Source organism: Prorops nasuta, unplaced genomic scaffold (genome assembly GCF_024137725.1).
Source record: "Prorops nasuta isolate Cenicafe-Biocafe unplaced genomic scaffold, Cenicafe_Pnas_1.2 PNAS00005, whole genome shotgun sequence".
Taxonomy (NCBI): domain Eukaryota; kingdom Metazoa; phylum Arthropoda; class Insecta; order Hymenoptera; family Bethylidae; genus Prorops; species Prorops nasuta.
Window position 1 is genome coordinate 3,879,546 of NW_027116802.1, and position 25,245 is coordinate 3,904,790.

The following is a 25,245-nucleotide window of genomic DNA, read 5'->3' on the forward strand; positions in this document are numbered from 1 at the left end:
ATACGGATGTATTGTCAAGCGTAAGACTGCATGTAAATAATGGAATACATAGTAATATATTTTGTACTATTTCATTGAAGACGCCTTAATGATAAAAGGAAGCCATTCTTGTGCCTTTCATTACTGTAACTTTAGCTTTTCGCTATTATATTTCGTCTATTACTGTTTTTTAGTTTTGTGCGTTTGTATATTTTAAATATCCTCGACCCTTGGAGAAACTTCATAATTTATTCATAATTTATTGAAATTCTTTGAAATTTTATGAAATCATCACGTATTGTACAATAGTCCTTAAATTAATGTTTTTTATTTATAGTATTCCAAAGTCTCACTATATTTCCAGAAACTATCGCGAGCAGTTGAGATACGCGACATTTCTGTGATAGATGCTACAATCATTCCAGTGTGCGTAGTACCTTTTTTGTTCAAATTAGAAAATAAATAAAATCGCTCAAAACAAAACTACTTAATTCAAAATTTGCATAAGCATATTAATATAAGATTCTATAGGCATTCGAGCTTAATTCTTTAAGGTAGGATGCATAAATTGTGCGATTGAGCAACAACAAAAAAAAGTCTCGTGAGATGCGCTGGATTCGTGATACAATTATATAGCCTTGTATTGTCATAGGTCAGCATGTGCCAATAATTAGCGATTTTAACTACATTAAACTCACGGCAATTGAAATTCCATGTAATAATTTTCTTAACCACATATATTTTACTTAATATGTCGAGATTAAGGTGCAAGAAAATTTTTATCAGTAGAATAGTAATAATTTATATTTAGAATTAATGGCTCGAATATATATATATAATTGGAGTATGCATTTAAAAAGTGCCTTGAATCGGTCATTTAAAAAAATTAACCATATTTTACAACATTTTAAAGCTTAAGATTGTTAAATGTTATCTAGATGAAATAGTATTCTAAATTAACAACCAATTTTAAATGTCTAATACTCAAGAGAAATTTTAGAAAACTCTGCGCTTGTACATAAACATAAAATGAGTCAAATAATAAGGAAATTTTAGTACCAAAAATTTGTCATTGTTAAGTAATTTATAATATACTATAATAATAGAAACACCTGGAGGTTTTATACACTCTTTGTCGAGAGATACATTAATTTAATAACATTCAATTATAAATGATAATTTATAAATATGGATATTTTTGGGCATTCTGCAAAATATCTCTATTTATACTAATGTATATTTTCATATTAGTAAACAAAAATTAAATTACTTTTAGTTTTTTCTAAAAAGCGATTTAAGTGTATCAACGGTGTTAGACAAAAGATGTACATTTTCAAAGGGTAACTCCTTTACTAAGAATATTGATATAAATTTGGATCCAACTTGGAATAAAAGAAACTTGTTCTCATTCTTTACCTGTTTTATGTGATAGATGACTTAAACAAATAGTTATAGTTGGAAAATTGCATTTTTTATTGAATTAACAACCATTGTATATAATACAATTACAAGATAGTTAATGCTTCCTAGAATTTAGGAATTGCCACACAATCTTTACCATTAAAGCAAAACAAACAACAAAAATAAGAGCAACCCTATAATTTGATGGTTTCATTTCTACTGGTATTTTATCTAATAATTTGGCAGAATTAAATAATGCATTTTCATTAATTAGTTCACCTTTCATTGAATGTTTCGTAGCCTCTATTATTCTTACAGTTATCATTTTTCCAAGAAATCTTTCCTCTTTAGCAACTAGTACTTGTTCATAAAACTTATTGTGGCCAACATAATGTTTTTTGTCATGTGATAATTCTGTAACTAGAACTCGTTGAATTGAGGAAACTTTACATCCATAAGGCTCATAAGATTGGAAAAATTCTGATAGTCTCTTAGTTCTTAATTTAACTTCCTGAGAAGGCACTTTTGGCATTTTTGCAGCTGGAGTTCCTGGTCTAGCAAAAAATTGATTAATAAATAAACTAGGAAATTTGTACTTTTGGCACAGTGTCATTGTTTCTTCAAAGTCTTCCTTAGTTTCTGTAGGAAAACCACAAATAATATCAGTGGCAATAGTTAGACCTGGTACTCTAGCATGTAAAAAATCTACAACATGCTCAAAATCTGCCCTTGAATACTCTCTTTTCATATCTGCCAGAACTTGATCACTACCAGATTGTACTGGGACATGTAGGAAACTGTAAACTCTTGGATGCTGAAGAATTTTACTCATTTCCTCTAAATGCTCCAATATGTAAGGGGGATTAGTCATGCCTATTCTCATCATACAACCTTCAGGTATGACTTCAACCAATTTCCATAATAATTCTGGTAAATTGGTTCCAATATCTCTACCATATGTGCCAGTGTCTTCAGATGTCAACCATAATTCACAAACTCCTTCTTCAAACGCTTGTTTAGCTCTTGCTAAAATTTCATCTGGAGGATAGCTACCAAGCTCTCCTCTTGCATGTTTTGTTTTGCAATATGTGCATTGGTTTAAGCAGCCTGTATTAATAGCTATAATTTCAATGAGAGGATTTCTCCTCACTTTAGGCAAACTGAGGGAAGCACCACCAATCTTTTTCCCATCAGATTTCTTCTGCCCCAAAAATCTAACCGAATGACCCTTCAATGTTTCCTCAACTACATCAACAACCCTATCTATTTGCTGTACTCCTATTACACTTAAACCATGCAGAAATGAAGATTTTGGAGCCCCTTGAGGTACGCACCTAAAATTTGAAATATTTAATTTAAAATACATAAAATGGCCAGAATACTAGATAAAATATGACATATATACCCTGCAACTACGACATGCTTTCCAGCCTCCCTTGCTGCTTCTATTTCATTCTTAAAATGATCTTCTGCTGGATTCTTTACTGTACAAGAATTTAATACCCACAAATCAGCTTTTAGTTTGTCATTCGTCAAATTGTATCCATAAGCTGCTAGCTGACCAGCCATATATTCACTGTCAGAACTGTTATGGGTGCAGCCCCACGTCTTAAAATAAATTGTCTGTGTTCCTGGTACAATACTTGTTAGGACTGGAGGCTCTATTACTTTCTTCACTTTACGTTTCGAACGAACTGTTATATTTTTTCGAAAACTATACCTTTCCTTTGGCGTAATGTCTTGGGAGCTTATTAAATCTTCTATGTCTTCTATGATATCACCACATGGCTGCGACATGTTCTCGTAATATAATTTAAAAAAATATATATTTGTAATTATTTATGAATATGATTAGAAAGCAATGCCTGTTCCTTTTAACATGATATACACTCATACAGACAATTAGATATAATTACACAAAGTTTTAAGTATTTTTATTCAATGAGCTGTGTAAAACATTTAAAAATATTGTATGTATATATTTAAAATTACACTATTATTTCTTTGAGGTTATGGACCTCACAGAATCGTACGGAATTTTTGTGATGTATTTAGGAACAGAGTTCTCTCACCATACAACTTTCTTATGCATTCAGGAACACATACACAGTACACAATACACTTATCCTTATTATTGAATAACTTTTCAAGGAAAGTGTATAAAAATCTTTAAAAAATTAATCAAAATACTTTTCTCTTATACTGACGTAATTATTAAAAATGACAATTATTCGATCGACTTACTTATTTAACATAAAATACACGAACTCAATAATTGCTGTCGCTTTTGGTACAGTACAGTCAGGTTTTCTTATTATTCGCAAAATTAACTTGCACGAAGATTCGATCAATAATGGAACACTAACATTTTTTTTTGATAAAATATGATCAATATTAATGTTTTGTACGCTCTCTTTAATTTTTGACATATATCACTGTTACACCATCCAATACATTTCTTTCTATATAATACACGAAATAAGTATAATGTAACTCTATTGCGTTAGTGCCGTTTAGGGTGCTTATCAATTGTCTTTTTTATTATTATGTTACAGAATGCCAATGCAATGACATTTAGACTTTATATGCGATATATTTACGTTTTGCTAGTCCTTGCATAGCTGAATGTGTACGTCCTAAGGAGATATCATTTCTTTGTAGTGGTTGCTACTGCTGGTTTTTTCCTTACTCCGGATCTTTCATCCGTTTATCGCTCTCTTCAATTTTTATCTGTCAATTAGTAATTAAGCTATATGGGTGTTATTTTATAAAAATTTAATGATTATTAAAATGATAGTCATTTAGGTGAGTTGATATATAAAAATATTCGTTTAATACTTTACAATAGGAATGATCTAAAGCATATTATTATATCTATCGTACATAAATAACCGTCTGTTCGCTTTCATTTTATATACACATGTATACTGTAAAACTATTACGCGAAAATTATTATTAATTCAGTATCGCGCATTAAAATATAAAGATTATTTAATATAATTGTCTATGTAATAAAGTATATTAAACACAGGTAGTATAAATCGATTGTACATCGAAACATAGCTAAGCTCATTGGAAAACATTTGTTGATTTTTAACAATCGTCGTTTATTCTTCGAAGTTAATCACGCGGGACATATATGTATTACACTTTTTAAGTGTATTCAAATAATTTAGTTTCTCTTTTATATAAGATTGGTCATTTAATTCATACCACATATCCCACAATCTACTATGTAATGTTATTAAGGTAAAGCTTTAAACAAATTCTACATTTCGTTAAATTTTAGTAAATTATTAATGTTAATTGTTTAGTATAAAAGGTATCTATTGAACACCAATTGAATTATAACAAATGGATAAGGGTGGAGTTTAAAAGGATGAAAAAACCGAAAGGTTCGAATGAGGAATATAATAGAGGAGCTATTACATGACTATCTTGTTTGACGCATTTGATTGACTACAAAACAATAAAACCGATACCTGCGCTGTGTACAATGAAAGAATGACATATCAGTGGTAATGGTGAAACGGAAAAAAAAACAAACGATTTTTAAATGATTATACACATTTTCTCTTTGTATCTGCTTAAGACCTGGAATATGCAGAAAATTTGTTGCTACATAAGGAATGCAGGAAATGTTAGTAATAAGATAATTTTCGAGTTTTTAAATTTCGTGTGTACTACGGATGCGTCATTTTTCCATTGCACGGCAGGACATCATTTTCTGTTTTCCATTTCTCTTATGGAGAAATCGGTGCTAATCGTTAATAATATTGAGTTCTTATACCGAATTACGCATGGCGCGCGTAAAGTCCATGGTCTGTGTTATTTTTGAATAGAATTTAAAATGGTCTTATGCGCGCATATACGTAACTCAGAATGCACACGCACTTGGTTACAAAATCGGCACGTTATGCAAATATCAGTTTCTAATTGTAATAGGTACTATAATCAATATATGAATTTATTATACTCATATAACTCCCTTTTCGTATTTACACAACATGCATATACTATACTATAATCAATTCATTAGTTTTAGTATAGCTCTGATAAAATACGCACCATTGTAAAATAAGTTTTCTATCACAAACATAATTCTTCTGAGTATAACTATTTATATTTGTGAGGTAATCGTTCAGTAATATGTATTTATACATTATATGTTATATTTGATGAGCTGCTGGCTTTTAAAGTGCCTCATGACTTTCGTTTGCTTCAATGCATTTACATGTAATATATATATGGAGGCTGACAGCTGAATAAATTAAATAATAAAAAAAGCGCTGCTATCGCGGAGAACGAATCTTTTCTATTCTCATAGTCAGCTTGTCGGCTGAATTAAACAAGTCTTTACACTGGAAATAACTTTTGGGGCAAACATAATACGGTGTGTCTCTTCTTGGGAAATTCCAGATCTCTTCGTTCCTTTTTCTTATTTCAAGTAAATTTACAGTCGTTATCTAATTTCACAGTAATATGCCACAAATTTTTATAATTTCCACGAGTTTTTTCAATTACAGATGTTTAACCTAGGCCCAATACGTATTTCGGCAAATTGTAGGCAAATCTAGGAATAGCCATGACGACGGACATTCTGGAAATTGAACAAACATGTTAAAATTGCTATCAAATAAACAAATATTTTCACTTAATATTGTACCTTTGAGAAAAATTGAAACATTCATAATTAATATTGAATATATCAGATATTTCTAAATTTTTTAAGCTTTTTATTTGTATTACAATTTTTTTCAAAGGTCAAGATTTTGTCACTTACTAATTTTGTGTTCCAAATATCCCTTATCCTCTCTTGTTAACTACCGCCACCAAGCTTATTGTTTATTATGTGGAGAATAATTCTTAGAACATATACTCTACTCCAAACGCAAATTTCCTGAACCTGTTTTAAAATACCCTGAACCAACAACAAGAAACGAGAATTCCTATCCACTCTAAAGTCTTTTATTTTTGTGAAAAATATATTTACAGCTTATTCGTCTTACGTATTAGATCTAAGATTTATACAAAATAAAGCCGAGTAATGGATAATTGTGAGCGTATTTATTATGATTAATATAAAAAGGCTGGTATATTGTCGAGAAAGCGTAAACGTCATGTTTATTGTCTGGTAGGAATTATGGTGACATTTGTTTCGCAATGAAACCTCTGAAACATATATCAAACGTTTTGTTACCCTTATTAATTATAAATACTTATCAAATTGAACGTGCACAACTTCAAAGCAGTTTAAAATAATAATAACATTAACAACAATTATATAAATTTATAACAAATTGAGCAAAGTTCCAGTACAGTAGGAGCTAAAAATCGAATGTGTAATGAAACCTATTCTTGTTTTTTCTTACCGAATTAATTAAAATTTTCAAGTAAGAATAAAGACATTACTTAAACACTATCGAGTAAAACATAATAAGGTAACAATAATAATGACATTGCAATGTGCTTGGAATTTGCTTAAAAGGTTTGAATTAATTACATTACAATGCACTTACTAGCTCAGTTATAAAGCAATATATTACCAGTTCATTCCTTTCGCCTTAAATATCATGCAATTTGCTTTATTGCATTAAAATTACCCACATACCATTGCAGCTTGCAAGTTAGATCGCAACAATGCAAATATTTGCTTAGCCTACATGTAAAGACTGAAAGTCTGAGACAAATCGCTTTGTACAAAGGTAGTTAGATATAACTATATACATCAGTTATTAGTTAACACTTTCAGTTAGATAAATCTAACAGAGAGCTATCAATGCTGGTTTTTGGAAAATAATTCATTCTTAGGATACTTCTGTGGAATAGAAGAAGTCACTGAAGTTTCAAGGAGGATTAATCCTATATTGGGTTAATGAGCATGTGAAAAAAGACAATTTTTACACCTTGAGTGGTGGTTAGTCGATTTGGTTTTTAGGCTCATCATTCGATGAATAAGCTTTAATCCACCAATCTTGTACGTACGATAGTGCTAAGCCGTTGTAAATCCATGCTCTCCAGCCTGTTCTTGTTTCACCGTCTATTCTCGATTCCAAATTCTGACAAAGCGCCTTCCTATCGTGACTTCGTCCACTTCGCAAATCGCATAGCAACCGCTTCCTACATTCGTCATTGCATGCTGCTCGTACAGGTGAGTTTTTATTGTAATGTCTGAAAAAAAAAGAATAAGTTCAACTATACATAATTTTATAAAGATAAATTTATAGAATTTATTTAAGTTATATAGTACACAATAAGTTTACATTAGAAGCGCCTTTTGTTTCATCCTTCGCGCGGATACAATGCCATTGTTTTCTATATATTTATACATACCCTTATACTTACTTTCTACTCCAAACATACCCTTCCTAAATTTGGATGAAGCTTTATTATTTTTATTATCAATGGTAAGTTTTTCATATTTACTTGTAGTAGAGATCGAACAACGAAGGTTCGTTGCTCATTTTGTCGATGAGGGAATCCCAATCCTTCGGCAAAAGGGACGCCATTTGATAAGCCTGACGAGCACTGTACATCTTGTGCCAGATTGGATAATCGTATAAGTTTGCCTCCTTCAAATTCATTACCCAGCTTTCGTGGTCAACAACTAACTATACAAAGGAATGATTTTATAATTGTTAATGCTTCTCATCATATATCTGTGTATGTGTGTTGTGAATTTTCAAAAGTTCCTCGATTAAACTAAAAGTTACCCTGGTGCTTTTCGGATGATCACCATCCACGTAATATATCCTATAGCCAGGATTGAGATCGTAATAAGGAGATACGGAAGGACCAACGTACGCAATGCTGAGGGCCCTTCCTAAATCTGACGTGTCGTAGAACACTTCAAACTCGTCGTAATGTGTATGGCCGAAGAATTGTGCTGTAATTGTTGACTCATACCTGTGAACATTACAATTTATAACGATTTGAGATTGATTTTGTAAAACATAAATTTTTCCTTACCGATTGATGATTTGATAATAATTTCTCGACCAAACTTTCAAACAGTCGGAGTGACCTGGTGGTATATGTCCTATTATATGAACTTTTTCTCCGTTCATTTCAGCCCCTTGGAGCTCGTAAACGAGCCATTGCAATTCATTTACCGGATCGGTACTATTGATTAGAAGCCACCAATTTTTATTGTTACAATAGTTATTGTTGACAGAGAGGATCCTGAATCCGGGTCTAACAAGAACCGAGTAAAAAGCGCCTCTGCGTACAGTGTGCGATACACCAGCTGGTAACCAGCGTCTCCATTGTTTGTCAACTTCGTCATACAGCCATGAAATGCTGTTTTCTTCAGGAACGAATGGGGGTGGAAAGCTAAAAGTCAGTTAAGGTTCATTAGTATCACACGATAATTCTATTCACGACCGATTAAAGATAAAATTATTTTCTCCTTACCTGTTTACTGGTGCAGCTTCATGATTGCCCAAAGCTGGAAAAATCGGAACTCCAGGGAACATTTCAACCATTTGATTAACAGTCTCGCGCAATATCTTGAGGTTCTCCTGTCTGGTTTGATTCCATACATCGTGAGGTGGCAAGTCACCGGTCCAAAGTATGTAATCTATATCCTAGAAATGTGTCGAGACCAAGGAATTGGAACGAGTTGACGTAATTGGTGAATTTTCGCGAACGAGGACATTGAAGTATTTTGTAGACTTTTTTAATTACCGAATGGGTGTCCGCTATGTGTTTCAACATATGGTCGATGGTCCTCTTCGGAGTGTCGCATTTCCTGTAATCGCCCCACCTGCCAGCAGCCGCGGATGCGGTTAGAGGAGCGCCATTGGTCAGTCTGCAGCAGAGCGGCTCGTTGCACTCTGCATTAGCCCCTTCCTGGTAGTATGGATCGTAGTGGGTGTCCGAGATGTGCAAAACCTTGAAGGTCACACCGAAATAGTTACAGCAAAAGTTAGTTACAGTTAGAATTATCGAGGGTGTAAATTTCCAGCACAGAAACAAGTATTTCAACGCTTTTCCATTTAAGTATAATTCTATTTTTAGAATTCTTCCTTCCTTACTTTTTTCCCATTCTACGAGTAAAGCAAGTAATCGAATGACGTGATACTTTTCTATCATTTTTTCATCACTCAACAGTTCCATTTTTCTCTCTTCAATTTTTTGCATTAAATTTATTTAACAAATCAATTGAACGAAATTTTGAAGAGATCAATCAAAGGATGTTTTTCTTTCAATTTTGTAACGCGAATGCGAAGATTTACTCGAGTGGAGATAAAGAAAGTTCTTGGTATTATATGGTGAGGAATGCCAACGAACCTTGAAGGTCGGAGCTCCTTCCTGGGGTGGTATTGGAGGTTTGATCTCGGGTTTTTTAACAGGTGGAAAAACCACTTCCCATTCATGCTGGGGGTTATAAGCGTCGTCACAGGCATCTCCAATCACGAAACTGCAGATCTGTGCTGGTCCCATGTTAACCTGTTTCAGCACGTAGATTACCTCTCGCTGTAAATGCAGGAAAAACATTGCAACATTAAAACCGCCCCAGCCAGTGAATTCGCAAACATTATGCAATCTTGATTACTTTGGACGGCCTCTACAACTCCTTCGATTTCTCTCGTGTATGAGGGAAACGAAAAATATCCACTCTCATCTCTTTAATTTATTCTTCACCATATATATTCAGTATTGCTGAGATATTTATAATACAACCTTGAAAATATACTGCAGAATTGAAAGAAGCAGTTTATTTCATAGCTCTATTTAATATTTCTATTCTCTGAAGGTAACTGTTGCAACGATCATAATATTGCAAAATTATAATATTCACCAGGGATGAACTGTGTTACAGTAAGCAGTGAATTTGAAGAATATAGTTTCAGAGGGCGTTGAGTATCTTTTCTCATCGCTAAATTTGACGTGGAAAAAGAAAGGATTGTAAAAGTCAATAGCCTCTCTGTGTATCCAAGAGTAGCAAAGAATTAATGTAGTCTCACGTATTCCAAGTCTCGCGAGTTGTACGTTCCAGAATAATCGGAACGCCATTCCCGACCATAACGCGAAAAATATTCCACAAACAAGTTCAATACTCCAAACTTTTACAGTGTAACGAAAAAAAAAATTTAAAGCCCATGTATCATATCTCGTCGATGAAAGGAATAAGTGAAAATTGTGCAAGAATATTGAACGTGCAGAGTTTTCAAACTTTAGGCAGCTTATTGTATACATATGTATTTTGTAGGATTATTTTATACGTTTAAGGAATAGTAATGAATAGCTTATAGGTGATGGATTGGAAACTTTCTGGAGAGAATTTGAGAAAATGAAAAATTATAATTTTTTACATCGAAAAGGGATAAAAAATTACAAAATTATACAGAGAAGGTAGAGTGATTCATAAAGATTTGAATAATTATGGAAAAAAGGAAGACTTTAACGATTTCAAGGAAAAATCAGAGGCCTTGGTAAGGCACATAATACGAGCATATATATAGTAAATAAAGCATACTTACCCCAAAAAGCAAAGTGACACCCTCGCAAACTCGCGGACTTTGGATGTTCAAGGACACGCAGAATTGGTAAATGCTGGCCATTATTTGCTCATCGCTCTTTCCAGATTTAATGTAGTGTTGCAGCAGTCCAGCACCAACTTTGCAAGCCGTGCAAGAAACCTTGGACATGACCGAAGTTTCAACTTCCATCATCACCTGCTTCAAGTCCAACAATTTCAGTGCTTTGTCCACGAACATCGATAGGTGACCACTTGGCTGTACGGATTCCATGTCCCAGAGCATTCTCGAATAGTTGTACTACGAAATCGAAGAAAATTCATATACATGAAACATCGAGAAATGGTTTTTAGCAATCGCATAACGAAACGACAGGATGATAGATAAACGCGAAGGAAAGTGAAAGTTTCATAAATTTTCGCACCTCGGTCGTTCTCGTTAATCGGCGTACACGTTATGCTCGCAATCTTTTGCAAATTGCACTCGAGGTCCCGAGTAATCGGCAATGATTAGGGATCTCGAGTCTTCAGCTATTCACATTATTTACCAGAAAAATCAACCTCTCGCATTTCGCCAAGTATACAATTTTTAATCGACCCTCGCGCCTTTCTCGTCCGCTTTCAAATTTTCTTGATTTTTCTCTTTTCCAATTTATTAGAGTTACAGCGCTCAGCTCGATAAAATTTAAAACGCTCGATAAACCGATCGACGCTTTGCGCCGTTTTACGATCGTTTCTTTAATTATTCCTTAAAAAAACAGAGCTATATGGAAGATTGACGATATGGAGAGGATATGCGAGCAATCGAATCGTATCACGGCGAGTTTCACCGGAAAAGTCATTGACACTGAACTTTAGGTATGTGTGAAAATACACGTAGGTAAGATAGGTCCGCGCTTGCATTCCCGGCCAGTGGCGAGTTGGTGAAAGTATTTTGACACTGAAAGTGAGAGCCGTCGAGACATCGTCGTGTAGGCCAAGAGAAAAAGCCACGTGAAAAGCGGACGAAGGACGGATAAAAGAATTGTAACACAAAGGAATAACTGTGCAGGAAATACCTGCGTTATTATTTTCCACTAAAATTCAGAGCAAATAAATTTTTCGACAGGAAAATTCTAGAGAATGGATGAAATTGTTTAAAATAGAATTTTCATCGAATGCCAGTCGTGTAGTTGCACGTATAGAACTAGATAGTAAAGAAGGGTATAAACGCGAAGGGAGTGGACGAGTGGTATTTATTGAGATCCGGAAGGATTCAGATAGTAACTGATCAGCTTGATTGGTATAGAGAGGAGATACGAGTAATTTTACCCTGGCTAGCTGATCCGTATTGCTGTCATTGAGGACCGTGGTAGCCGTGGGTGGTAAAGGACGGAAGTTTTCGTTGAATGGCAACAATGTGACGTCGATTCGCTCCATGGCCCTGGCTTTGGCCGATAACCATTCATCCGCCAGCTGCGTCCAATTCGTGGCCGCGATTTCCGCCTCCCTCTTCCTTCTCGCCGCGTAATCCCTCACCGGGCTTCCTGCAACAAAACATAGCAAAAAATATGGGAAATCCTCAACAACTGTCATCCGCAAGTTGATCGATCACTCGTCAAAAACAAGTGTCCCGCTTACATAAGCATCTTTTTCCCTATTTTTTAACTCAACTAAGATACCAGAACCCAATCCTTCTTCTGGAAATTCATCACATCGTTAATTCTCTTCGTGAAAATATCAACGATAGATCGTTTCGTGGAAGTTGAAAAACTTCACGACTCTCACGAAACGAACAATAGTTGCGTAAGCTTCGCTGAGCGTGAGAAAAAATGCACTTGCTTGCACTAGCAACGATTAAGCTTTATAATTATATGGATTTACGGTAAAACACGTAGAAAGTGATGCTGTTTTTTAATCACTGGTTTGGCGTTTTTTTTTCTTTTTTAAGTAAAAAAGCAAAATTATAATGACATTTATTAATTTTAAGATGCAGATTAGCTATATTTGTTTGTTTTCTTTTAGTAAGAAATAAGAGGGCCTACGATGATAATAGGAAACTATGGTGAATTATCGAGCGGTAATCTGGCTATCTTGTCGATGGAAATGTAAAGTCCAGTTTCTAAAACACGTTCGATTAGAAACGTACGTTAGTCGAGAAAATTGAGCTCGGACATGTTTACAGGCGATTATCGCGAAGCGTCGAGCAATAAATGGGCGAACGTGTCACGACTTCCTTGCTAAACTCAACGCTAAATTCTACTCGTTAATTTCAATTGAATGAACGGTTGATGATCGCCAAAGAGACAAGAGAAATAAATAGAAGGAGCAGAAGAGGAAGAAAACGTGCAATTTCTCTGTCACGCGATACACGCCCCGCCACTGACAGATTATTCGCTAATGTAATCGATTGCATGCAAATACTAATCATAAATACTTTCTAAAAAAAAGAGGTTATTGGGTTGCACAGTTTTCCACAAGAAATTCATCGGTTTATTATTATGCGTACTCTATATATATATATACCTCTCAATTAATTTATATTACGAATTTTCCATCACCCACGCGCTTCACTTTATTTCTGATTTTCAACGCTCTACCGATCAAACGTTTCTCCCCCACACTTATATTCACTGTTAATCATTTTACTTCTCTTTCTAGACCGTTCATCAAGAGTGATTCAGCCTTAACCCAATAGCGTCCCACCTAAAACTTGACTCTGCATTTTCAACTTTGACCTCTGCTCCGTCTATCATATCAATACTGACTCGAACTTGTTAACTTTTCACAATAATTGTTTTATGTCTCTCACCGTTTACACACACCAGACCGATGCACAGTAATGTCAGGCTTCTTAGCGCCATCCATCTTTGATTTGGCATACTATATCGTATTCTTTGGTATTGTTACCTGAAACAGAAACATAATCGAGTGTTAAGAGATAATCGAAGAGACGTGAAAAAGAACAATTACGAGTGTAGGGTGTAATAGAGAGTGAAAGGTCGATTGAGGGCAGATCGGAGGGGCAAGAGGTGTCTAATGACCTTGAAAATTTACAGGTGAAAATAATACTGGGTCGACAACGAGTTTTCACGGTCAAATTGCATTTCTCACGAGAATGCTGGCAGCTTCAAGGTGGGTCGATGAGAGAAAGGAAGATTGAGGTACAACAAAAATGAAGAAGACTGTACAGATAACAAAATGTATCAGTATGAAGTTGGGTACAGATTAGAACATTTAAGAATTAACACACACAAGATAAAGCGCGCAATGGCTCCAGTCTCTACTAAGTTCAATGGTATAGAGCAACTCGAAATTTTAGGTTTCTTTTTTTCTACTATTATTCCACGATTTCATCTAGGTCAGCAGAGAACGTGGGCTTTGTTACCTTCATTTTGACCTTCTTTCAACTCTTACTCCATTTCCTCAACGATCATCCTTCAAACTCGTCAACGACAGAAGGAATCCATCAATTATTGAGTAACCGATCGGCCTTGAAGAGCCACGCCCTTTTCTTATTGCCTCTTTTCAATTATCAACTTTCCCACGATAATCAATTCGATACAGTAAATATGTTAATGTGTGATTTGTAAAAACACAATGACAGAACAGATAAATTGATGTTACTTAGTGCATAAGATTATTATTAGTGTTGTATAAATTTAGAAATAACAACGTTCAAATATATAGTATATATAGGAGCTTGTATCCAAAACTTTCAGCTCGACTACCTTAAGATGAACTGACGAAGCACATATCTCCTAATCTTTCTTCACAGATGCATTGATATCTAGTATAGCATCCTTTTTTCCTGCGATCTCTTTACCGGGTACATAATGAGTACCCCTTAAAGGAGCTTGAGCGTCTAGAAAAATCATTATAATCTTATGTTAAACCAGTAGTCTTACAAGGCACTCATCAAGCAATTCTTCAAAATTTACTTATCAGATCCAAGTCCATTACATTATCATATTTAAGTATCTGTAATATAATTTCAAGGCTACCTGAGTTAACATGACAATGAAAACAGTTACTATAGTATTTTCGTTCGTGAACGTGTTTAATGGTAAAAGTTGATAAAGTTGATAAGAAAAATAAAAATAAAAATTTTTGCTTCGTTCTTTTGGTTTTATAACAGAAACAGGAAGCGTCTCCAAATCGACTGATCATTCAAGATTTGGGCGAGTGGAGCGTATCAGTGTCAAACGATCGCAAACAAACTTACAGATTAAAAATCAAATAATGACATCAGGCTTGTTTATGATTGAGCGAACGTTGACCCTGCGTTTCACTCGATGTTTATAAATTAATCTTTCTTTCTCCTAATAAATTATTTTCTCAACGGAACTTGTGTATTTGGAGAAGCAAATGTTGTATTTCAGGTATGCGTAGTGGGTCAGTATATATGATCTATTTCGGTAGCGAAAGTTGTGAATTCCTTTTCCTATACACACAATCGGATTAATTATTTTTCATAATAATTTTCCATCATGATTAATTTTTCTGTCGGGTAAATTTTTATTAGTCCTTCGCTAGAAAAATACCCGCGCTCTCCGTCGTCCCCAACACACCGAGAGAAACTCACCGAAAGTACTAGGGAATTCCCGGTGCGAAATTTCTCCATTCGCGACCATTCTGGGCTCATGAATTTGTTTCTTATTTTTTCCAGTGGATTTTCAACGCTGAATCATTCTGTTGGAATCTCAGGGAATATCCCTCCACTCGAGAGAGTCAGAATTTCCTCTCCCCAAGTTTTTACCTCAACGTTCTCTCAGGTTTTAAAGGGCTCCGGCTCGTTTTTTACGGAGTTTACGATCTCCGACAAACGTTATTTCTCCTTTTCATTTATTCTTCAACGCTAAATCATTCAGATAGAATTTTTTGTAAATTCCTTCACTTGGAAGCGTTCTATATATGCTTTCCCCCCTCCCCCTGCATAACATGTCCGTTTGTCTCTCTCGTCATTGATTCTCGAATCGATAAAATTCAATACAATTTGTAATCACCTACGAAGGGATTTTGGACGAGTTGGTTTTATTTTGACATTATTTAGGAACGAGTGATAGTGTGAACGAAGGCGGAGTATGGTAAAACATAGTGGATTGGCCAAGTGGAATACGCGGCTGACCGTTATTTGACCCACCGTCCTCTTGGCCGAAGAAAGAGACTCACCTTGGCTAGGCACGTTCGCGCGTAGCATCCGCCCATTCTGTCAAATGCCAAATTCATTCAGAAATTTGGTCAAAGTAAACGAAACTACACCACAATCATTTTCGCAATCCCTAAACAAAACTTTTACTATGCTATACATTTATTACAAATAGAAAGATTATTTTTATTTTTATAAATTGACGAATCAGAAAAAATGAATGATATTAACAATATTAATAGTTTAAAAAAAATGTTTGAAATGTAAGTATAAGGCAGTAATAAAAATATATGTATATAGAAAGAAGCAAAAAATGAGAGTAAGAAAATGTATGAAAAATTGCAGTTGCTGTTGTGGCGGGCAACGCAATTACCTCATTAATTGGGATTAATCAGATGGCTTAATGGGGAGTCCCTTTCACAATACGTTACTCTTTCACGATGTGCAAGCCAGGAAGAGCAGTAAACATTCGCAAGAGCTACTTGTTGTTCAGAATGGTTTTTTATAGAAAGCAAACGGTTACTTTATCTTATCGTGAAATCTTACAGTAACAACATGCACCCGCACTCATAGCTCTTAATTGTTTCTATTTATTTTCAAAGCAAACTTCCACTTGACCAATTTTGAGGCAACGATCGATCAAGCAACTATCACCGAGAGAAGAATGGATTTTCGTTTACTTCTCTTGTCAGGCTTATCGTTGAAAAATTCGTGTCTCGGTCACTCACAAATTCCTCGACTATTTCTTTATCTCCCTTTTCATTTCAATGTACCATGGAAAAATCCACAGATTAAATAAAATTAATACGAATTTCATTAAATATAAATATAATAGCACGAGAGAACAAAATAGTGAATTTTATAATAAAATGCAATGTGATCATTATATACTATAACGTTTATAATAATAGTGAAACAGAGAATGACTCTGGTATTTTGTCAAATATTTATCCATGCGTTCTGGAGCTCGTGTGTACATTTTGGACATGGCCATAGGTATTATAACGGGTAATCTCGAATACCGCTATGATGCGATAGACTTTGGATAAAAAATTGTAGGTCAATACATTTTACAATTGTGTGTGTGTGTGTGTGTATAATAAATAATTATTATAATTATCACGACGACACGCGTAATAATATTAGTAAAAATTATCGTTATCGCGAATAAAAGCGTAGTCAAAAACTCTCGAGTAGTAGATAAAACCACAACTATACGAACGGACAATCGCTTTAAGACTTTCGCTTAATTTTAAAAACACTTCCAAATCTCTACTCTCATCTCGAGAAACACGATCAAACCCCTTCTCCTATCAACCATTTCATCTCTATCTCGTATATTACTTAATCACTTGAAAAATCATCCTTTCATCTTCATTAATTACAAATTTAATCTCAGATCCAACTTTTATAATTTATCTTCAATAAAATTTCATTGTTAATGAAATTGATCATTATTTCAACCTGTAGCGTCATTGTTTCTACAGTAATATTAATCATATGCTATTTTAATAGAGTCAGTGTTCATTTTATCTTCACCTACAGATATAATCTGGAAAGTTTCTGTTATCTCTATATACATCACTTTTCTATCTACTGAGAGTCAGGTGTTGTGGTTTACCACCATTCGTCGTCTGATGATATAATAGGTCAATTTGATTTTAACCACTTTCCTCGCGATATGTCTACGACATGGCGAAAACCGGATAAGAGCAGTGGAGGCACAATGGGGAAACGGACGATTGAAACAGTAAAATTGTTAATTTGACCTTGCACGTAAAAATATACGCAAACACCAATACACGTTGCTCATGCACTTTATTTGTTACACGTTTCCTGTTCTCCAGTTGTTTCTTTTTTTTTTACCAAACGAGACATTACTATGCGATTAAACCATTAACGTAAATTCAGCCGGAAATATTATATACATTCTCCTCATTTTTCCAGCTTCGTTAAATACGTTTTGCTTCAAGCTACTGATGAAGCTGTGATGAAAATGATGTATGAACAAATGCTATGGATTGATAAGAAATCAAATGTAATTGAATTAATTTAAATGTATGTTATTTTTGTAGCAATTGCAGTTTTTTTTCTCAGATATATAAAGAGTTTAAAAACACATCAGATAATTTTGTAGGAGACGCAGTACTTTTTTTACAACATAAATAAAGTCATTTAATTATTCATTATGCTTTATCCGTGCATGTGAAATTTCTCCAGAGTACCTGATCTACAAAGAGTATTCCCTACAAAGAAAATTAATGACTCACTATATAGCCCGAGAAAGAAAAGGACTTTGTTAAAAGATTTCAAAAGTTTCGCAATTTATATATATATATAAGAACAATAAACAGTATTATTCGTGTTCTTCTAAGTTTAATTTAATTTAAATGTAATATGGGACGTATCTGGTGTCTTGGGCTAAAGTGGAAGCCGTGAAACCTTCGGACATGAATTGTACCATATTATTTGAAACGTTTGTTCATGTGTGAAGAAAACTATGGAATCTGGTGCATAAAATTAATGATTAACGATTACTTACTGGAAAAATTGTGCGCGTGCTCAAAGTGCCTTGTACACGATTCTCAGTTGGCGTGCCAAAAATTGTCTTAGCCTTTAAACTGATCTATTGGGGAGTGCTATTGAACTAGGGATAAAGTTTTGCACGCGTTATCGCTATTTATGGTATTCGTCGAAAACTTTTGCAATCGTGAAGGCGGTTTTAAAAATTTAATACTCGCTTTTTAAAAATGCATTAGAGATAAAGAAAAACATTTAACAAAACGGTTAAAACCTACGCATATATTGCTCCTAAACTTAACTTTTTTACAAATAAAAGTCAGATTGACGTACATAATAGACTTATCTATATCGAAAGTTATATATGTGCATAATACTTTGTCAGAATATAGTACTGACCGACAATACAATGTAAAGGATTTTGCTTACATATATAGAAAAAGCTACACAAATGGCAAGCAATATACATAAATAAATGAATCAAGCAGTGACTAACATAAGCTTAAAGGGAAAACAGAAGAAATCTTGTGAATGCGATGAACAAAGAAGCTCGCAAACGAAAAAACGAAGCGGTTAATAGACAAATAAGCAAGACAGTGTTGAGTATGTAGTTGTAAAAGGAAACAAAGCGGTTAATTTATCAGAGCACTCGTGGCCATTAAAATTATTTACTATTGACGCGATGCAACAATTTTTAACGTTGCGCGCGCGCACGCACGTCAAACGGTTATTTTCTAAAGGAAGCGATTTAGGTTCCAGTTCAAGGTCGCGAAAAATCAACTTTCTCTAAATTGCGGAAGGTCGTACAGAGAGTTTTTCTGTCGGAGAATAAAACGGGGAAAGCCTGTATTTAGGGAATCTCGACTTTCAGTGCGAGAGATTAAGTACTCGTTGTGGAAGAAAAAAATTAACTCGGCGATGCGAGACGCTAATTATCAATAGGCAGTTGATAATCGTTTGGCATTCTCTAATTATAAGATTATCGCCCCTTATGAAAGAAGAGAGCACGCCTTGATTTTCGTCAATGTATGTAAACATTTCCAGTTATTTAATGCCAAACAAAAAGGCTTTTAATTTCGAAATCAGACACCGTGGCGGCCATTTACAGACACACTTCAGATATTAAGTGATAAGCAAAGGGTCAAATAACAATTGTTCATAGATAGAATTTCTGCTTGACGTTATTACGTCGTAAATTAAGGAACAGACGGCTGAGATAATTGAAAATATGAGAGGAGGGTAATTAAGAGTTGATAAAACGATTTAAAAGGTGTTGACTGATTGACCAATTTTGAAACAAGCAAAAGCGGGAGAAAAGTGAAAAAGAGGGGTGGGGGGAGGGTGTCGGAGGAAAATGCGTAAAGGAAAGAATTGTAGCTTTCAGGTGAGCTTCTTATAACGAGAGAAAGTCATGAGTGGTAAATGAGTGGCTTGTAGCTATAAGCAACAGGCTGCAATGCCGCATCTTCCTAGTTCGGAGTAAGAGCGGAGATAATTCGAGTTAGCCGATCGCGAGTGTACTTTAACCGTTCGAAACGAAAGCTCGATCTAAGGTCGACGACTCATCGTATGATCCAGCGGACTCGCCAAACTGCCATTTCTACTGATTCTGGTCTTCCTTGCCAACCATTTGAACGATAATTACAAAATACCAAAACTGATCAGTCTACGCAATTCAATTATATCGCTTCTTATATCAACAAATGGTGCTACAAACGAAATGATCAAACATTCAATATGTTGTAAAAATTAACTTAATTTACAGAAATGGTTCATTTCATTCTTCTTATAATTTTCGAACAAAATATAGAGGTGGCATGATAATTTTATTTATTTTGTATTCGATTAATTAAACTAGTTAATTGTTTTATATATTTGATTTTGAAGAACGATGTTTATTTTAAATCAGTGTCCCGGGGAGATGAGAGGAATTGTGTGATAGTAAATAATAAACACGCCAATTTATTGCCTCGGATGATTGAATTATCTATATCTAAGTATAGTTTGGTGTACTTGCCGTAAAAAATGTATCAATAAGCAACGTTTCATTAGCCTATAACCGTCGAATATATTCAAAATATATCTCTGCTTAATCCAATTATTAACGCCTAGTGAATGACCTGTGATAAATAATACATCATCAGCGAATCTATAATCTTTGAATACAACATTTTACAATTATTCATCGTTTCTCGTCGACGATTAGTATAAACAGAATCGTCAAGAACGAAGCCCCAATTTGGCAAGTCGATGAGGAATTCTGATAAGGAAGAAATTTCTTGATGCGAAATGTTGATCTTATACAGGTTTTCGACATGATATACGACAGTTTGCCACTAAACCTCTAGGAAATTTGATCATTATAGATTTCTCATAGGGTTTTACTTTTTGAAGATATTAACTATTTCACATATCAAGATGGATTTAACGTTAAGACAAAACGTATTTAAACGATGATGTCAATGACCGAACATGATGGAAATTTACACCGAGACTTGCTTTCTGTATATTCTCTCTCCACTAGCTGCCACCTTTTCTCGAATTTCGAAAATCCAAGCGCGTCTCTTCGAGTACCACACGATTACCCGAAAATGTCTCTTGCGCATTCAACTCTTAAGCAACTACTTTATAATGCTCGGTATTATGCAATTATCTCGACAACGTTGACTGAATTTTTGCTTTCAATGAATTTTAGCACCTCGGTCAATAAATAAGGTCAGTTCTTACGAAATGTTTTGTTTTAACCATTTTTCTAAAATTATGTATAATAATCTGCAATTATTATAAATTATTTTAGATATAAAGAAATAAGCGCGCGAGAAATATGTTCTCACAGTGTTTACGTCATCTGTGATCAAAAAATTTGTAGAGTAAGTGGCTTCTAATAGATAATACTTTAAAGTCGCAGTTAATTTATATACGTATTGTTGTTTTTCACGTGGAAATATTAAATCGAATATATAAGAAGAGTTTCAAACACAAATCTTTTATCATCTCTCTCTCTCTCTCTCTCTCTCTCTCTTATTTTTATAACGTAATAATTCCTTAATTAAAACGAACGTTGCCTGATGATTAAGTGATGGATGAAAGTACAGCAGATGCTTCCTTATATTCAAGGTCAAAGAAAGGGAGCACATCTCTCGAGAATGTGACCCAAATGAAAAAGTCGGACGAACCAAGAGGCAAGTTTTATGCGAAATTCGAAATTTCGAGCAAACGCCACAAGATTCAACTTGCTCCTTTTTTAACCGTTCGATAGAAATCTCTACAGAGAAAGAGAATCCAGTTATTTCTTTATCACTTTCAAAATTTATTTGTTCTTTGATCTTAAATCTCCACCAAAACAATTGTGTAAATTCTTTGTCGAATTTTGAAAGGCGATACTCTTTCAGATCCCACATAAATTCTACATTCGAAAAATTGATATTACGTAATTCGAACGAGGGCAGAGGAGAGACTTTTTTTGGAATCAATTACTTCGATACAAAGTAGGGTAAAGAACGAAATAAATTAATTATATGAGAGTGAATCGAAATAAGGTTGAATCTGGTGAGGTAAAAGTAGTAAGAGAAAGAGAAAGATAGAGCGAGAGAGATGAGAATTTGAGAGAATTCAAGTATGAATACAAAAGAGGAGAGCAGAGAGACAAGGTTGACCTAAAAATTCCAAAAAGACAGCGTGCTCGTGATTTTTTCACTCTCGGTACTAGTAAGACATTGGAGGATTCGTGCATGACCAGTTTCCGTGGCCAATAACCAATCGTCTCGTGTCTGTGGCGCATAACCTACTTAGAACAACTCGCTCTCTCTCACCGTGTGGCGTCACCGGCTGCCATCACACCACCAGTAACGTTATCAAGACTCTCCCTACCCTATGCTATCCGATCCGATCCGATCTTGAAGCATTTGGATACATCAACCTTGGTACTTCCCTAAAGCTTCTTTTTAAACTTTGTATAATTTTATTTTATGTTATATCATTCTTCTCTCATCGACACATCCATCCATCCACTTCCGCGTTCTTCAATTAAATCCAAATCCTTCGATACCTAATCGCTTCCTGTCCAGGAAGCTTTAAATTCAAGGGAAAAACAAACCATGGGTGCGATTAACTTTAATTTTTAAACTGTTCGCGAAAGAGTTACGATAAGTAAAAGAATCAATTAGTGCATTATGCAATTGAAAGATAAAGCTCATAATAATGTGTACCTTATGTCTACGACTTACGATGAAATACACACAACTTATAATTATTTTTACTAGTGTAGAGCGAAAAAATACGGGTTTGGTTATTTTGTTAGGGCACAGTTATTTTATAAATAAACGATATTTCGTAAGCCCAAGAGATATATTTTGTACCTATACGTATATAGTGTAATTTAACGCGAGGGATTTGCGTATCTCTTTGGCTGTGCTCCGAGTTGATTCTAAACTGCAGAGAATATACAGTGTGTGTACTTTATTATTCGTTTCAGAGTGTGGGCATAGAAAAATTCAGTTATGTCCATAAATATGAGATATATTTATATTTTGCATAATACCTTTTTAAATTCAAATACACAGAGGAGTTTTGAAGAGGCTCTATGAAAAAATTGATATCTTTTATAGTTACGGAGAAATCGGAATTTTACTTCCAAACTCTACACAGTGAATTGAAATATACACTCTTTACACATACAAGGCAACCTTTCAATAGCACCGTATAATGACATGCAAAGAGTAATTTAAAAAAGAAAAATTTCTATAAATATATTTACTATATGACTAGAATCGCAAAATAAAAACTATACTGATATAAGATTATAAGAGTGGGAGTATATATGTTTTGAGATGTAAGAACCAACTTAGCATTTTTCATAACGACATTATTGTGACGTTGCATGATAGTTTATAGTTCGTTTATTTCGAAATTTGAATTATTCAATCGTGACTCGAAACACTGTTTTTATTTATATAGGTTATCAGTTAAATCGACAGTATTCACGTTATAGTTTCTTAACTGAAACAGAAAATACTGAAATGTAACTCACTGTATAACAACGGGAAAATACGTAATTGGAATCGAGTTTGCTTCGAAGATCCACCTCACGTTTCTACGAGAGAACTTTATTATCTCTTCCTGATTTGGTGCTCACGTTTGAAATTGGAGAAGCAAATCACGAGCAATATCGAAGAGTCCTTTTGGTATCTCAATAACCTTTCGGAAAAACGTGCGAGGAATATTTGAAACTTGCGCAAATACTTGGAGAGACAATCGACTTATAGCATTTCAAGTTTCTCTTCATTTGATTTCCGCGCGCGAACGATTCTTTTCTTTAGTAGCTACTGACTTTTCCGCGACGTTTTGTTTACTCGCAACAATAGCTATCGCTCGTGGTAAAACAGAAAACTGATAATGACAGAGAACTTTAAAGGTGAAAAAGTACAGCCTAATACTTTGATAACGCTTCCTTTGCTACATCACGCCAAAACGTGACGTTATAATGTAAAAATGTACATACGAATAATAATAAATGTCCGAGGCATGATAGAAAGCGAGAATTTCGTGATAAAAATATAACAGACTGGACTAAAAGAACTGGCAAATTGTATAACCCACGAGATAATAAATTTTGTTTTATAATTAACAGAATTTTATTCGTTGTCGTATGGACAAAAGCATGTATAAAATTTAGTTCACTAAAATCACTGTAATTCTAGCTAATGTTGGAACCTCCTTCCGCACACAATTTCACGCACGAGAAGCGCTGGTATATTCGTCAGTAGCATAGTTTTCACAATCACGATTTACCCTCCAGCACAGAATAATAACATCATTAGTTCAGTTACAATCCAAATATCATTTAATTTTTTCTTATTCTATTAAAACATTAATATCATAATAGAATTATGCAAAATAATGGGGAAAATTTAAATAAGATATTGATTGAATATATAATTGATCTAATTTTTCATCATGTATATTTATCTAATTGAAGCAATATTTTTGTAAGCAAGACAAGATATTCGATCTAGAATAACAAATCTCTGTAATATCTATAACATTTATTGAAATATAAAATCACTTATCCTCTTTATTATAGAGATTTTGAAAATTTGGCGCGAGACTATCCAATCTCCTGATTAATTATTTTAACGCGTGTTTAAATGCGTTCTTCCATTATAACTGGTACTAAAAACTTAAACAATTTTCATATATCATACATACATATATACCGATGGATTTTATAAACCGAAGTAATTCGAAATTTAATTTAGTAATAATTAACACGAAGACTAAATTAAGTCTTGCATTGAGAGTTGAAGCGAGACAAGTTGATCTTAGATAAAACAACGTTACGTTCAAATTGTGTTTATAAATATAGCGAAACGTTAATTTTACTTTTTAATATACCACATTTGTTCTGATTACTTACAAAACTTAGAAAAGATCCAAAGGGCACCCAGAATTCACGCTAAGCACTGTCACTTACTTATTTTTCTTTCTTTAAATAGGAAAAAAAGAAGAAGAAGGAAAACAAAATTTAAATAAAAATTTTGCGTAAAGAGCGAATGATAGAGATTAAAAGAAATGTAGGTTTATGACATTATCGAAGGCGATGGTGCTTTTTCGTTGGTGGACGAAACGAGGCAAACTTTGTTAACACGCGCGAACACATATGTCACACACGCTTGATGTATTTACCTCCACCCCTCTCGTCCACCTGTCCGTCACGATGTCTCTTTCTGTACTGCCG

At 34.3% G+C, this 25,245-nt stretch overlaps 2 protein-coding genes across 8 annotated transcripts; both read right to left on the reverse strand.

Moving 5' to 3' along the window:
* Window positions 1-1,368: 1,368 nt before the first annotated feature.
* LOC136773602 (threonylcarbamoyladenosine tRNA methylthiotransferase) lies at window positions 1,369-3,362 on the reverse strand. Of its 2 annotated transcripts, XM_066727382.1 has the most exons (3): window positions 3,101-3,362; window positions 2,786-3,011; window positions 1,369-2,714 (listed from the first exon to the last, which is right to left on the reverse strand). In XM_066727382.1, the coding sequence occupies exons 2-3, from the start codon at window positions 2,947-2,949 to the stop codon at window positions 1,496-1,498; spliced, it is 1,383 nt and encodes a 460-aa protein (XP_066583479.1). In that variant the 5' UTR covers window positions 2,950-3,011; window positions 3,101-3,362; the 3' UTR covers window positions 1,369-1,495. The 2 variants fall into 2 exon arrangements, with proteins under 2 accessions (XP_066583479.1, XP_066583478.1); XM_066727381.1 differs by having other exon boundaries at window positions 2,786-3,362.
* Window positions 3,363-4,239: 877 nt separating this feature from the next.
* LOC136773552 (sphingomyelin phosphodiesterase) lies at window positions 4,240-25,233 on the reverse strand. Of its 6 annotated transcripts, none has more exons than XM_066727307.1 (12): window positions 25,194-25,233; window positions 13,653-13,750; window positions 12,173-12,387; window positions 10,866-11,162; window positions 9,673-9,858; window positions 9,067-9,273; window positions 8,794-8,966; window positions 8,350-8,712; window positions 8,094-8,286; window positions 7,807-7,991; window positions 7,366-7,551; window positions 4,240-5,980 (listed from the first exon to the last, which is right to left on the reverse strand). In XM_066727307.1, the coding sequence occupies exons 2-12, from the start codon at window positions 13,720-13,722 to the stop codon at window positions 5,911-5,913; spliced, it is 2,145 nt and encodes a 714-aa protein (XP_066583404.1). In that variant the 5' UTR covers window positions 13,723-13,750; window positions 25,194-25,233; the 3' UTR covers window positions 4,240-5,910. The 6 variants fall into 6 exon arrangements, with proteins under 6 accessions (XP_066583404.1, XP_066583402.1, XP_066583403.1 ...); XM_066727305.1 differs by having other exon boundaries at window positions 24,925-25,231; XM_066727306.1 differs by lacking the exon at window positions 25,194-25,233 and adding an exon at window positions 23,539-23,816.
* Window positions 25,234-25,245: the final 12 nt, after the last annotated feature.